The sequence below is a fragment of the Dasypus novemcinctus genome, chromosome 8, assembly GCF_030445035.2.
Source record: "Dasypus novemcinctus isolate mDasNov1 chromosome 8, mDasNov1.1.hap2, whole genome shotgun sequence".
NCBI classification, from domain to species: domain Eukaryota; kingdom Metazoa; phylum Chordata; class Mammalia; order Cingulata; family Dasypodidae; genus Dasypus; species Dasypus novemcinctus.
The window spans coordinates 14,868,864-14,881,286 of record NC_080680.1 but is presented as its reverse complement, the minus strand read 5'-3'; the positions used below and the strand labels follow the sequence as shown (position 1 = coordinate 14,881,286).

Here is a 12,423-nt window from a genome sequence, read left to right as displayed (position 1 = left end):
ATCCCTTCATCCCGCCGGTATGTGTAACCGTCTAACTCAGGCGCATCACGAACGATGAGGGACTGACACGTGGCCAGGAACCGGGACAGGCAGCTGAGCGTTGGGTCCCGCTCAGTCCTCCCTAGCCGTTTTATCCCAGGCAGCTGGCCGTGGGCTGCCGAGACCTGTGTGCAGTGAGTCTAAACCAAAACGAGCCTGGGGTGGGAGAGCTCCAGGGTCCTGCGCCTCCTCTCGGGCGCAAGCCACAGGCTGGAGGCTACAGGTGGCTCCTGCCGGGACCCAGGGCCTCGTGGGTCTGTGAGTCCGTGTGTCCTTCCAGCCTGCTGCCTCCTGTTGCCAATTAAGGCGTCATGCATGGCTACAGACTCTTGAGGCTGGTGGCTCCGCCCTGGTCACCTGCCTGGGGTGGTGGAGGGCCCCCAAGGTGAAAACCGCTGTGGGAGATGGAGGGGGTGGAAAGAGGCAGGAGGCCTCTCATGGCATTCCCTCCGACAGATGCAGGTCCACCCATGTGAAATGCTGCCATTCCAGCTCTGCCTCCAAGACCAAGGTGAGCCAGGGCCCCGGGCACTCTGCACCTGGGTCCTTTGTGCAAATCAAACTCACAAACAGGGTGGAGCTGGGGGGCCACGATGGAGTACCCACCCTTGTGTGAGGGAGGTCTGCCCGGCAGCCCCTGGTGCCTCCACGAGGAAGGCCCTAATGCCGACGGCGGCCCAGGCAGGGCTGCTGCAGTCCGCTGGTGAGCAGAGGCAGCCACAGGCTCCTTCCTCCATCTGGGGTGCCATCAGATCAGTGGGTGCCACCTGACTATTTCCAGTCACTTGCAGAGGCCTACTGGGACAATGTGGTCCAGCAGGCAGGGGAGATGTCTTCCAGTGACTTCCAAACAAGCCCCTTTTATTCAAACACAGAAAAGTCCCCAACTTGACACCGGCCGCGGCAGTGGCTACTAAGGGGGTGGGGGTGGATGGGGAGTCAGCAGAGGGAGAGGCTCTGAATTAGCCCAGGGATGTTCCTTTTCTCACTCCCAGCGGCCATCATTTGAGTGTATTCCTGCAAATAAATACGGTTTTGTGCGTTCCAACAGGTAACTCTTGCTGCCCAAAACCATTCATTCCTGGGTTTGTAGAGCAAGAGTTTGGACAGCAGGAGATTCCACATTACCCGAATCTCTTTTCTTTGAGGTCAGGGTAGTACAGGATACTTGTGCTTCTATTTTATGTAAGTGGCAATGTCTTCTTACAATCACGCTGCTGGGTTTTTACAATACCTGCGGTGCCTGCCACCATGGAAGGCCCCTGAACGTGCACCCCGCGTCCCAACGCCCCGCAAAGGGCATCTGGTGCAGGGCAGGACCCCGGGGATGCACCCACGCCTCCCCTCCCCACAGCCCCGCGATGGGCCCCCGGGTGCAGTGCTTCCAGCTCCCGTCACCAAGACTCCCCAGGAGTGTGCTTTGCTGTTGCATATTTCGTGTTAATTTTGAGGCACTCCGATTCCTCACTGCTAGAACCACAGCTATTGGCGCAGGGCTCCTAGCAGCCACAGAGAAGAAGACATGTGTTTTGTCTTTCATTATTCTCTTTATTTATTGGTCCTGCCACGTGACTCTTTACACAGGCCCACTGTTCCTATGCGTGCTGCCTACGTGGCAGTGAAGGCATATTTGTGTCCCAAGAGTCTCAATTAATTTTTCCTTCCTATTCCTTTTTCACGCTCTGCCTCATTTTCTCTGAAACTGAAGGCATTTGCTTACTATTAATTTTTGTTTGTTTGTTTGGGTCTGTGTAAAGGTTCCTTGGCAGGAAAACATGCATATGACCTTAAAATAAAGACCAACATTCTAGGGTAATGCACAGAAAAAATACAGTACTCAGACAACATTGCAAATAAATACCCCATACAGATGAAGTTATCTCAAATGTAACAACATTTCTTATGGATCAATACTGTAACAGAAGGTAAAAATAGGAGTCCCTACGACTAGAAGTAAGAAATGCTTATTCCAGGAAACAGAATTCTCTTATTCTTGTCATTTATATTATTATAATTTGTAGGGTTTTTTTGGAGGTGGGAGGGCAGTTTTTTTTTTCTTCCTCCCCAAGTACCAATTTGCCATTCACAGGAACCTCAGCAAAACAGAAAAAGCAGGCAGATCTGGTTTGCTAAGGAGCTCTAATGACTTCTGTTTCCTGAAATTAACAGTGATTAGTTTACACCAAGCAAGAGTGGATATTAATGTCCTGTTTTCACATTTGCAAAGAATCCTAGGGTTCCCCCTTGCCCACCTCTGCACAAAGAGAGCATTCCTGACACAGTCTCGGTTCCTCACAAACGCGTTTTAATAGAGCTTGCTTAGTTTGTCCCATAGAAGTCCATTTGGTTCCCAAAGCACACTCAATGTTTTGTGTTTGCTTTTGTTTTCTAAGCCCCTGAATTTGCAAGGATCTGCACAGTAAAGGATCACTGACTAACAGAATTTTGTACAATCTCTGTTCTCTTTCTCAATGAAGCTCCCCAGGTAAAGGTGTGAAAGCGTGCACTCACTTCACACTTATTGCTCCACACGGGCCTTGAAGATTCCACACTAGCTCGTCACTGTCCATTTTCGAGAAAAAACTACTCTGGGACACGTCCCTTAAACAATGAAGGCACTACTGGCAATGGTTACTAACAAAAAGGCGTTGAAATCAAACACCCTAAAAATCGACGGCTGGAGAATTTTCTAAGTGTACCACAATTTGGCACAACAACCAGAGTAACAAAACAATTCCAATTTGGAATTTCACTGGTACAGTTGTATAAAATTCTGTTAATCAGTCATGCCTCACAATGTCCTAAAACCCAGAAAATTCTGGAATTTGTACGTAATACTATTCATTCAATAATTTATCAGTTTTTTTTCCAAGTGCCTATTACTGTTTTAACCAGAGCAAAGGTCAAGTTTTCTTCTTGTTACATTGAACTATTCCTAAGAATAATAATAATACAATATGAAAAACCCCAGAATCTGAATACCCTGGATTTCTTAATGAACATGGCATTTAAAATCCATAATTTCAAACACGAACCGTAACGCCACATCATCTAAAAGGCTGCCGGGCCACAGCGTGGACACATGTGGCCGAGCTCCTTGCGGGGTCGAAGCCCTCGTTCTACACAGTCTAGAGCTAGACATGACAAAGAGGACACATCTTTGCAACGTGCTGATGTCAAATCAACAAGTTGAGAGCTAAGACGGAGGCTATGCAACCATGACCACAAACCACAGCATCTGAGAACCGTCTCTAACGTGAGGAATTAAAGAAGCAAATATAATATCAAAATATCAAAAGTGCACAGGTTTATCGGATAAAAAAGGAATCTCTGTAAGAAGAAGGATCCCCCAATGGTGAGCATTTCTAGTAGGTTCATAAACGAGCATGTTGATCACTGTTTGAAGCAGATTCTTCAGCACTTGTAAAAAGGTCTTTTCAAGCAGCGGCTCGCAGCGTTTTCAACATTAAAGCTTTTCATTCCTCCCACTAAAAACTCGGGGAATGCTGTTTTGAAAAAAACTGCAGTGGCATATCCAGACAACGTTTTTAAGTGGACTTTTAGGCCGCCTTTCCTTCCTCGGGTGGGCGGTCAGCACTCCGTTCACCGCACCACGAGAGGCGAGGAAAGAAGCTGCCAGGGGCCGAGTCCTCAGCAACTACTCTACAGCTGCAAACAGGAGAGAACAAGACAGCATTAGAAAGGCGGTGGCTCGCCGCGCCCTGTCCCTCTGACAACTGAACGTCAGGCCGCGCTCCGAGTGCGGCGCAGGTTAGTCGGCAGCGAACAGCTGCGTGTGGTTAGCGGGGTCCCCACCGAGGCCAAGACCCTTTACAAGTACTGAGAGAAGCTGTGTGCCCGGCGGCTGGGCGCGAGGAGGGCGCAGGGCGGCGTGCGGGAGATGGCATGCGAGGCAGGGCGAGGCAGGAGGTCACCCTGCCAGAAAGTCCTGCTTGTGCAGGCAGGGGACGGCACAGTCCTTTTTCAAGGGGGTGGGGGGCACTCAAGCCCAGATGCCCCCCCAGCAGGCCACGTGGGGGGACCCACGGAGAGGTCCCAGCCCCCAGCGAGTTGACACCTCAGGTGCAATCTGTCGGCAATGCCTGGAGCATTTGAAGATGGGTGGGGACCGGACACGCTCAAGAACCAACAGAGAAGCGAGTGGTCATGGTAATTTCCTTTCCACAGAAAGGCCGTCCCTCTGCCCTCTGGGTTAGTGGTGGCGGCAGCAACAGCCAAAAGCCCTTTAAAAACAAAAAGAACAGCAGCCTCATGCCCCACCGCCAGACACAGAAGAGGAATACTGGGAGAAGTTCTGCTTCAGAGAATGTAAACTCAGATGGTGCCCGCTGCCAAAGCTCTAGTGTAGAGAAAGCCTCTGATAACGGAAGACTCACAGGCCCCTAGGGCTGCCTGCTCTCCTTCTATGTAATCACTTGTTCTCCCCCTCCCACATTCCCCACCCCCCAAATTGCACTAAATAAAGAAAACCACACTCTCCCTACCTGGGAATCCTGGGACCGGCCACGGGCTGAGCTGCCAATCCCCACTGGGCTGCTGCTAAGCACGACTAAGTGTTTCCAGTTCACCTGAGCTCCCGCCCGTCTTGGGTTCCAGGTGTGGATTTGCAAAGCCCTGCTTCTGAGGGGTCAATGTCCCTGGAAAGACTCTGGCCGCTACGACGGGGACTGCTAGCAGTTATGTGACCAGTCCCAGGGACGCTGGCCCCACGAGGGCACCTGCCAAGAGAGCCTGGGGGACCTCAGGTACAAAGGGATGGGGCTGCCCACGGAGTACAGAGGCTCTGGCTAGGCACTTGGAAAGCTTTGTTCATTAAAAGAGGAAACCCCAGGCCCGTGCCTTCCAACTCTCCACATTGCAGGCACTGGGCAAGCACATACATCTCAGAAATGAGAAACTGAGGCTGCCGAGCGCTGGTTTCCCGGGTCATGGTCGCCCATGGCCCCTGCTGTGTGAAGGGGCTCAGTCCCCAGGGGGTGTGTGCGGGCCTGGGTCGGGGAGATGTGGGTAGGCAGGGCTGCTTTCACTGCGTTTGGGGGAGTAATTGTGCATTTTTGTCCCGAGCGTAACTTGCGATGATACACTACACAAACTACAAAGGAACCGTGTCCGTAGAGCACACCAATGGGGAGCATCCTCAGCAGCTCACCTCCCGAAGCAGGACGGGCCAGAGGGGGCAACCCGACCTCACACACGCCAGGGACGTGCCTGCTGCCAACTCGGACGGAGCTGCGGCTGCCCGCGGCCCCAGGAAACCATGCTTTGCTCACGTGAGGATGTGCGATCGCCACCACCTGACCCCAATGGAGGAGCTGAGCGTGCGGACGCCCCGCGCTGCGGAGGCCGTGAGAAGCAGCCAGCAGCCCGCCCAGGTCCCGTGCAGCCTCAGTTAGAAGCGTTCCCTTTGTGCATTAGTCACGGTTAGGGCGAGCCTCCCAGCGCGCGCCCCACAGCCAGGCCCCTGTGGGCTGGGTTAGTGGAGGGGAGTGGACAGGCGGCGTGTTAGCTGCGGCACGTGGCGCCCCGCGGCCTAGTCGCAGGAAATGTTATACTTCTCGCTGCAGAAGACCTGGCTGGTGAGCCCGGGGCCGTCGGCCCTGTCGCTGGCGCAGGCACAGGTGTGACTTACGCTGGGGGGGCCGGGCTTGGCCTTGGGGGTGGCCTTGGTGCGGCCTCGCCGCGCCTGCTCGTGGTCCAGCTCGAGCAGCTCCAGCCGCTGGGTCAGAGCCAGCTTCTGCTGGATGGCCATGCGCAGCAGTGAGTTGAGCGTCTTCTTCTCATCCTCGGCAGCCGCGAGCTGCCGCTGCATCTCGTCCAGCTGCGTGATGTACTCGTCGCACCTGCAGGGTGGCACAGGGCGTGGTTGGAGGGGTGCGCAGGTCCAGGGCTGGACCCAGGTGGGGGAGGCAAGTTCAAGGCAGGCAGGAGGACAGGGGTGGGAAAGAAGGCAGGTCCCAGGTGGGAGGGGCAGGGCTAAGAGGGTACTGGGGAAGAGACTCAGAGCAGGCCCTGAACCCAGCAGCTCCTGGAAGTGGGGAGATGAGGGCGAGGGACATCGCAAACACTCGAGAGAACCGAGGGCCGGAAGCAGAGGCAGGGCTGGGTTTGGAGCCGCAGCCCCGTCCTGGGCGGCAGGGAGAGTGGGGCCAGTGGTGAAGTGGACCTCTGGGAAGGCCTGCCAAGCCCCACTGAATCCCTGACAGACTCAGCGATGCCAGAGCCAGCTCTCAGTGGCTCCTGGGGTGGGGGGGTTTGTTCTTAGCAAAGGTGCTGGGCAAAGGCCCCTGACCGCAGGTGAGAGCCCACGCCTGGCGCCTCAGGTGGCGCAGCCCCAGCGCGCTGGTTTGATGAGGCAGGTTTGCACTGACTCAGCCCCGATCTGCCAATTCAGTTGGAAGTGGTCTTCTATGAAGTGCCCATCTGCCCCGAGGACTTGGCCTTCTCTGGGAGGGACCCTCTGCAGCAGGTTGGCACAAGGGGACCCAGCGGCGTCCCTCAAGCCTTGAGGCGACCCAGGCTCAGCCGGCTGAAGGGCTGGCCCAGTCAAGACTGTGACTGCACCGCGATGCTGCCTGGCTCTCAGTGTGGGGTGCAAACCCCCAGAGGGCAGGAGCACCCCGGCCTGGGAGAGCAGCGCACACAGCCGGTGCTTAGCAGGGCTGTGGGCAGAACAGCTGCAGCCAGGGAACAGCGTATGTGGATGGCGCCTGCAGCCGCTCCCAGGGGAGCGGCCCCTGCATCTTTGCTGGATCTGGGACTTACCGGCCTGGAGGGAGAGGAAAGCGCCCTCTCTCACCCACTCCAGCTGCCTGAGCACCCAGCGCAGCCAGGGCAGCGGCCTCCCCGAGACCACCGTGCCACAGAGCAGGCGGGGCCGGGGCGTACTGGCCACAGGCCCACGGCGCCCTTGCCCCGTGAGGGGGCTGCCCGAGTGCTCAGGGGGTGCCCAGCCCTGCGCCCAGAGCCACAGGCTGATGTTAGGAGGGCAAAGGTTTCTGGCCTTGCCCCAAGGGAAAACTCAGGGACGATGTGCCTTTAAATAAAGCGGGTTCTAAAAACCCAAGGTTCGGATGTCAGAGGCTGGAAAGTGGTGAAATCTTTTCCCAAAACCTTGCCTGAGCCCCAGGAAGAGGAGGAAGCTTCCAGAGAACCCTTGGACGTTCTTTGCTAGTCCTCTCCTGCTCTTTCAGCTCACACACCCAGTTTAGGATAAACCCCTACAGGAATTCAGCCACTGGGCGTACTGAGGCCTGGGCGTGAGGAAAAGCAGACCTGAGCTCAGGCTCGGGCCCTGCATGATGGGAGCCTCTGCTGCCTGGGCTACAGGCCGGACACGGAAGGCCTGGCGGTCTGTGCGCCAGGGAGGGCGCCCGCACGGTGCCCGGCCGCTGCCGGCCAGCAGGGGGCACCATCGGTCTTTGGATGGTGCAAAGTGGGTACCTGGCAGAGATGCTCTGAATTAGCCCTTGCCATGGAGGGATTCTGCAGCAGCCCCCAACACCTGGGGACACCTAGGAAGCCCCCCTTTCTCCAGCCTCCTGGCCCACACTTCCCCAGGGAGGCATCCCAGAGAAACAGGCCCCAGAGCTAGAAGCCTGACTGCACAGGCCCGCATTCTCCACTGGGCCCTGCCCAGACCCGACCCAAGAGCCCGGTGAGCCATTTCCATTAGTGTGCGGTGGCCAAGGAGGTGCTGGCGATTGGATTCGCAGGGAACACGGAGAGCCAGCGGCTCCCTCCCCTTTCCCCACCCCACGTGAGCGAGCGGGGTGGAAGCAGCAGCCCTGGCGCCCTCCGTTCAGGTGAGTCCTCATGGAGGCGGGGACACGGCCTCTCCCTCGCTCGCCGTCAGCAAGGGACCCGTGGGTGCCCCCATCCAGCCCGTGGTCAGGCGTGGCAGGACTCCTGCTGCGATGCGACCCGCCCTCAGCCTCCCACAGGGCTTGGTGGCGGAAGCGCAGGCAGGGCAACGGCAGCACTGGGACAGCCTGCTCCTCTGCTGTGACCCCACTCCCCCCCCAGAGCGGAAGGAAAACCGCTCAGGCTCCTCGAGCCCCACCCCATCTGTAATCTTTCCCTGACAGCGAGGGACGCGGCCCTCCGGGCTAGCCTTGGCAGCAGGAACGCGTTCCCAGTGGGCGCTCCCCACCCCCCAGGCCTCGCCTCGCCTGCCCCCCCCACCCCAGGTGGCATCACCAGCTTTGCCCTCTCACTGGAGAGAAAGTGCTAGCAGGGTCGAGGCGCTGGGACAGGGTGCCCTGCTGGCGCCCTGTGGGTGCAGGTCCCCTCCTCAGGGCAAACTCCCCTTCTGGGCAGCAGCCCGGCTGGTGGGGCGCTTGGCCTGGCAGAGGCAGGGCGCCTGCTGCCCGGGGCTCACGGGGATGCTGTTACCTGGTGGCGAACATGGCGCGCAGCGAGGAGAAGGTGGCAGCGTCCTCCTTGAGTGCCTTGAGCTCGTTGCGCAGCTTCATCATGGTTTCAGTCACCATCGCCTTCTCGTTCTCGTACTTGCTCTTCAGGTTAGCCAAGGCCACCTCGGCTGTCTAGGGGGACACACCGTGGACGGGCGAGTTAGGGGGGCAGCGGCTGGGAGGGCCCAGGACCCCGCCCCTGCCTGCCCAGGGCCTGCAGGGCTGGAGCCAGCCCAGAGGCACTTGGGGCTCCGCCGCGCACAAGGGGCAGTCTCAGGCCCCCCAGAAAGCACCTTGGGGGATGCCTTTTCTCCAGCACAATCCTACTGACCAAACTCCTACAGCACAAGCTGCAAAAGGAAGCCCATTTCCACAGCAGCTCTAACAAGCTGACTCTCGATGAGCCAAGAAAGACCACGGGGCCCCCAAATTCTACCTGGGGACCCCTCCTAAACCCCGAGCTCCACTCTGCCTGGCAGTAAGGCGACAGCCTTTGCTTACACAGCAAGGACCGCCGCTCACGGAACCCCAACGGAGAACTACCGCGAAGAGCCCTGGTTTCCTGTTTGCCGAACGGCTCTGGTTGAAGCGGGGGGCCTGCCAGGGCCGGCCCCCGGGCCCCTCTCCGACCCCCTGACCTGAGCTCCTCCCTGGGGCCCTGAGGCAGCAGAAGCCCCCGCACTGGGGAGTCCGAGGCGGCTGGGGCATTCCAGCCGCAGCAAAGGGGAAGCGTGTACCGAGCCCCGTCTGCAGGCGCAGGCCCACGTGGGCCGTGCGACCCGGGCTGGGGAAGATGTCCGTGGGGGGGCGAGTTCTCGAGGTGGACGCTGAGCCCGGCCCCCAGCCTCCCCTGGCCGCGCACCTGCTTGTTGGCCTTGAGCACGGTGCGCAGCGTGGTGATCTGCTCGCGCTTGGTGCTCAGCAGCGACTTGAGCTTCAGGATCTCCTCCATCAGCGCCTCCTTGTCCTTGTCGGCGGCGGGGCCCAGCTCCTGCGAGGCGATGCGCTGCCGCGACAGCTCCGTCGTGCGGTCCACGGCCGCCTGCAGGTGCTTGATCTGGTCGCGGATGATGGCGATCAGGTTGTAGATGTTCATGGGCTCTCGGCGCGGGTCGCTGAGGGGCGAGGGGAGCGAGGGGCTGGGCAAGGGGCTGCTGTCCCCGCTCCCGCCCTCCGCCTTGCCCAGATCGGTGGCCAGCAGCCCCTTGGGCAGGAGGACGGGCGAGCGGCGGCCGCGGCCCTCGGGGCTGGCGCGGCCCCCGGGGCTGGCCCGGCCCGGCCCGCCCTGGCCCTCGCGGTAGAAGTCCAGCATGACGCGGGTGGGCGTCTCGTTGTTGCACATGCACACGTGGTGGTAGAGGCTGGCCAGCTCCTCGCTGAAGGTCACCAGCTCATCCTGCGCCACGCTCAGGCTGCCCTGCGTCTCGCCGGCGACGTCGCTCACCTTCTTCAGCTCCTTCTCCAGCCGGGCCAGCAGCTCCCGGTCCTGGCGGCTGGCCTTCTCCAGCAGGGAGAGCTTCTCGGTCAGGGCCTGGCCCTCGGCCTCGTAGCGGCCCTTTTCCTCAGCGTGCTGGGCCGTGCAGGCCTCGTGCGTGCTGCGCAGGGCCTTCAGCTGCTCCCGCAGCTCGCCCGCCTCGGCCACGGCCACGTGGTACTTGCAGGCCAGGATCTCGGGCCCGTTGATGTCCACCTCGTAGTAGTCGCCGTCCTCGTGGCTGTCCCGCTCCTTCTCGCTGTCCAGGGCCGTCTGCCGCTCCTTGCCGGCCTGCAGGCGCCGCAGGGCACTCAGGTTTTCCGTGAGGCGGCTCACCTTGTCGTGCTGCTCCGACAGGGCGCCCCGCGTGTGCTCCAGCTGCTTCTGCGTGTCCTGCAGCGTGGCCAGCAGGCCCACCTTCTCCCGCTCCATCTGCACAGGCACAGGGGCAGGGGAGGCACGTTAACACTTCCCAGGGGACCCGAGCGGTAGCCTGTGCTGCTGGCAGCCCCAGCAGGGTCCTCAGCCACTCTGGGCCCCTGTTTACTCATCGGTGAATGGGGACAGTGGCAGCGCCCTGTGGCAGGTGTGGGGAGAACAGATGCAGTAATGCACGGGCCCTTCAAGCGCTGCCGGCCTGAGCTGTCCGCGTGGCAGCTGTGTGGCCACGGCATGCTCTGGGCCTCACCACGGGCCAGGCAAGTGCCTGCTGCCAGCACTGCCCAGCCAAGGCTGGGGCGCCCGGGAACCTGCCTAAAGCTTTCGGCTGGGAGGGGGCCAGGGCCCAGAGCCTGTGCGGGGCTGTTCATGGCCACGGTGCGTCACTCCACGGTGGCTGCGGGGCTGGCACTTCGCTTTCCCACCCCATGCTCTGGGGGACACTAGCTCCAAAAGCTGAGGTCCCAGGCCTGCCAAGCACATGCAGGGAGGGCCCTCACTGCCCCCGAATAATCTCAGCCCCCCAGGACAGGGACACACTATCCTCTCTGCCTAGTGCCCTAGGGGTGCTCGAGCCACACCTGCTGGATGAACCAGAGGAGGCCAGGACCCTAAACAACCCACCCCCCAGGCCTGTTTTCTCGTCTGTGAAAGGCCTTGTTGGGGGATTGAAGGTATCATTTCACAAGTGGGTCCCAGACCCTCGGGAGGGTGGGAGAGTGCCGCAGGGGCCCTTCCTGCAGGTCTGTGGCACGCTTGGTCCCACAGAACGCAAAGTGGGGGACAGTGCACACAGGCAAAAAGGGACATGTGGGTGCCTCGGGGACCCACGCTTCACTCCGTAACAAGGAACACCTTCTGGTGTGCCATGTAGAATTTAAACTAAACTAAGTACGGGTGCCGGGAGGACACTTAGACGAGGCATGGATGTGGTCAACCCTAAAGAGAGGACAGGACAGGGGCTCTAGAGCTCCAGGGCCTGGGACGAGGGACCCCACTGAGGTGGGACGAGGAGCCCATGGGTCGCGCACCCTGCCGCGTCCTCACCTGCATCAGCTGCTGCTTCAACTTCTGGATCTCGGAGATGTTGAGCTCGCTGAGGAGGTCGGAGACCAGGCTAGGGGAGGGTGGCGGCAGGCTGTCCTTCTTGGGCGTGGAGGCCTTGTGCTCCAGAGGCAGCTTGGCCAGGCCGCCGTGCTCGAAGCCGTTGACCAGGGCCTCAGCGTCCCCGCTGGGCTCAGCGGCATCGTCGCTGAACTTGAGGCCGTCCAGGGAGACCTGCAGGTGGCTGGTGTAGAGCGAGTCGTTGATGCTCATGTAGTGCGACAGCTCCTTGCGTAGGCTGTTCTTCTGCTCCCGCTCCGTCTTCAGCGTCTCCAACGACTCCTCCAGCTGCCGCTCGGCGATCTCCTTGAGCCGGATGGCGTCCTCCAGCTGGCTGTTGAGGTACTCGGTCTCTTCCTCCAGCCGCTTGATTTCATGCTTGAGGCCCTCGAATTCCACCTGGGAAAGGGAGGTGAAAGCGCGAGGTGAGGCCACAGGGAGGCTCTGCTCACACCCGACAGAATGGGCACAAGGTGCCGAGGCCCTGCCGGGAAGCACGAGTGCGGGAACTGCCCGCCAAGGCAGGCGGTGGCCCCCGGGACACGGGGCGCAGCAGGGCGAGACGCGCCTCGCACCAGCTGGCACTTGCCGCAGAAGCGCTGACCTCGACTGGGAAAAGGACCGATTCCGAAACGGTGTCTCAGTGAAATTACATCTGCAGGTGGACAAACAGCAGCGTGGAAGCGGATGCTTGATGGGGTGGGGAGGGTCAGGGTTCCTGGGAACATTCTCAAAACATTTGTTATTACTTTGTATTATTTGTTCAAGAAAAAAAAGCCTTTAAAACTTTGGAGACACAGCAACAAAAGTTAAGTAGTGATCTCTGGGGCTCGTGGCCCAGGGCGAGGAGGACCCCGACGTCCACGCTCTCTAGATGGGGGCAGATCCATGTGGGTCGGGGGTTGTGTGGCCTCGGCGCACCATCCCCCAGGACAG

The 12,423-nt window shown here is 59.6% G+C and overlaps 1 protein-coding gene across 3 annotated transcripts in view; it reads right to left on the bottom strand.

Moving 5' to 3' along the window:
• The window catches only part of BICD2 (BICD cargo adaptor 2), a 79,155-nt gene that overhangs the window by 25,618 nt on the left and 41,114 nt on the right, over positions 1 to 12,423 (bottom strand). The window contains exons 4-8 of one of the 3 annotated variants that reach the window (XM_004452284.5): positions 11,431 to 11,886; positions 9,334 to 10,377; positions 8,452 to 8,603; positions 5,690 to 5,900; positions 1,567 to 3,708 (exon numbers count right to left, since the gene is read on the bottom strand). In XM_004452284.5, coding sequence (XP_004452341.1) covers positions 3,703 to 3,708; positions 5,690 to 5,900; positions 8,452 to 8,603; positions 9,334 to 10,377; positions 11,431 to 11,886 — 1,869 coding nt within the window. In that variant the 3' untranslated portion in view covers positions 1,567 to 3,702. Of the gene's footprint in view, positions 1 to 1,566; positions 5,901 to 8,451; positions 8,604 to 9,333; positions 10,378 to 11,430; positions 11,887 to 12,423 lie in introns of those variants that run through there. The other 2 variants (XM_058301471.2, XM_004452283.5) reach the window with 2 other exon arrangements.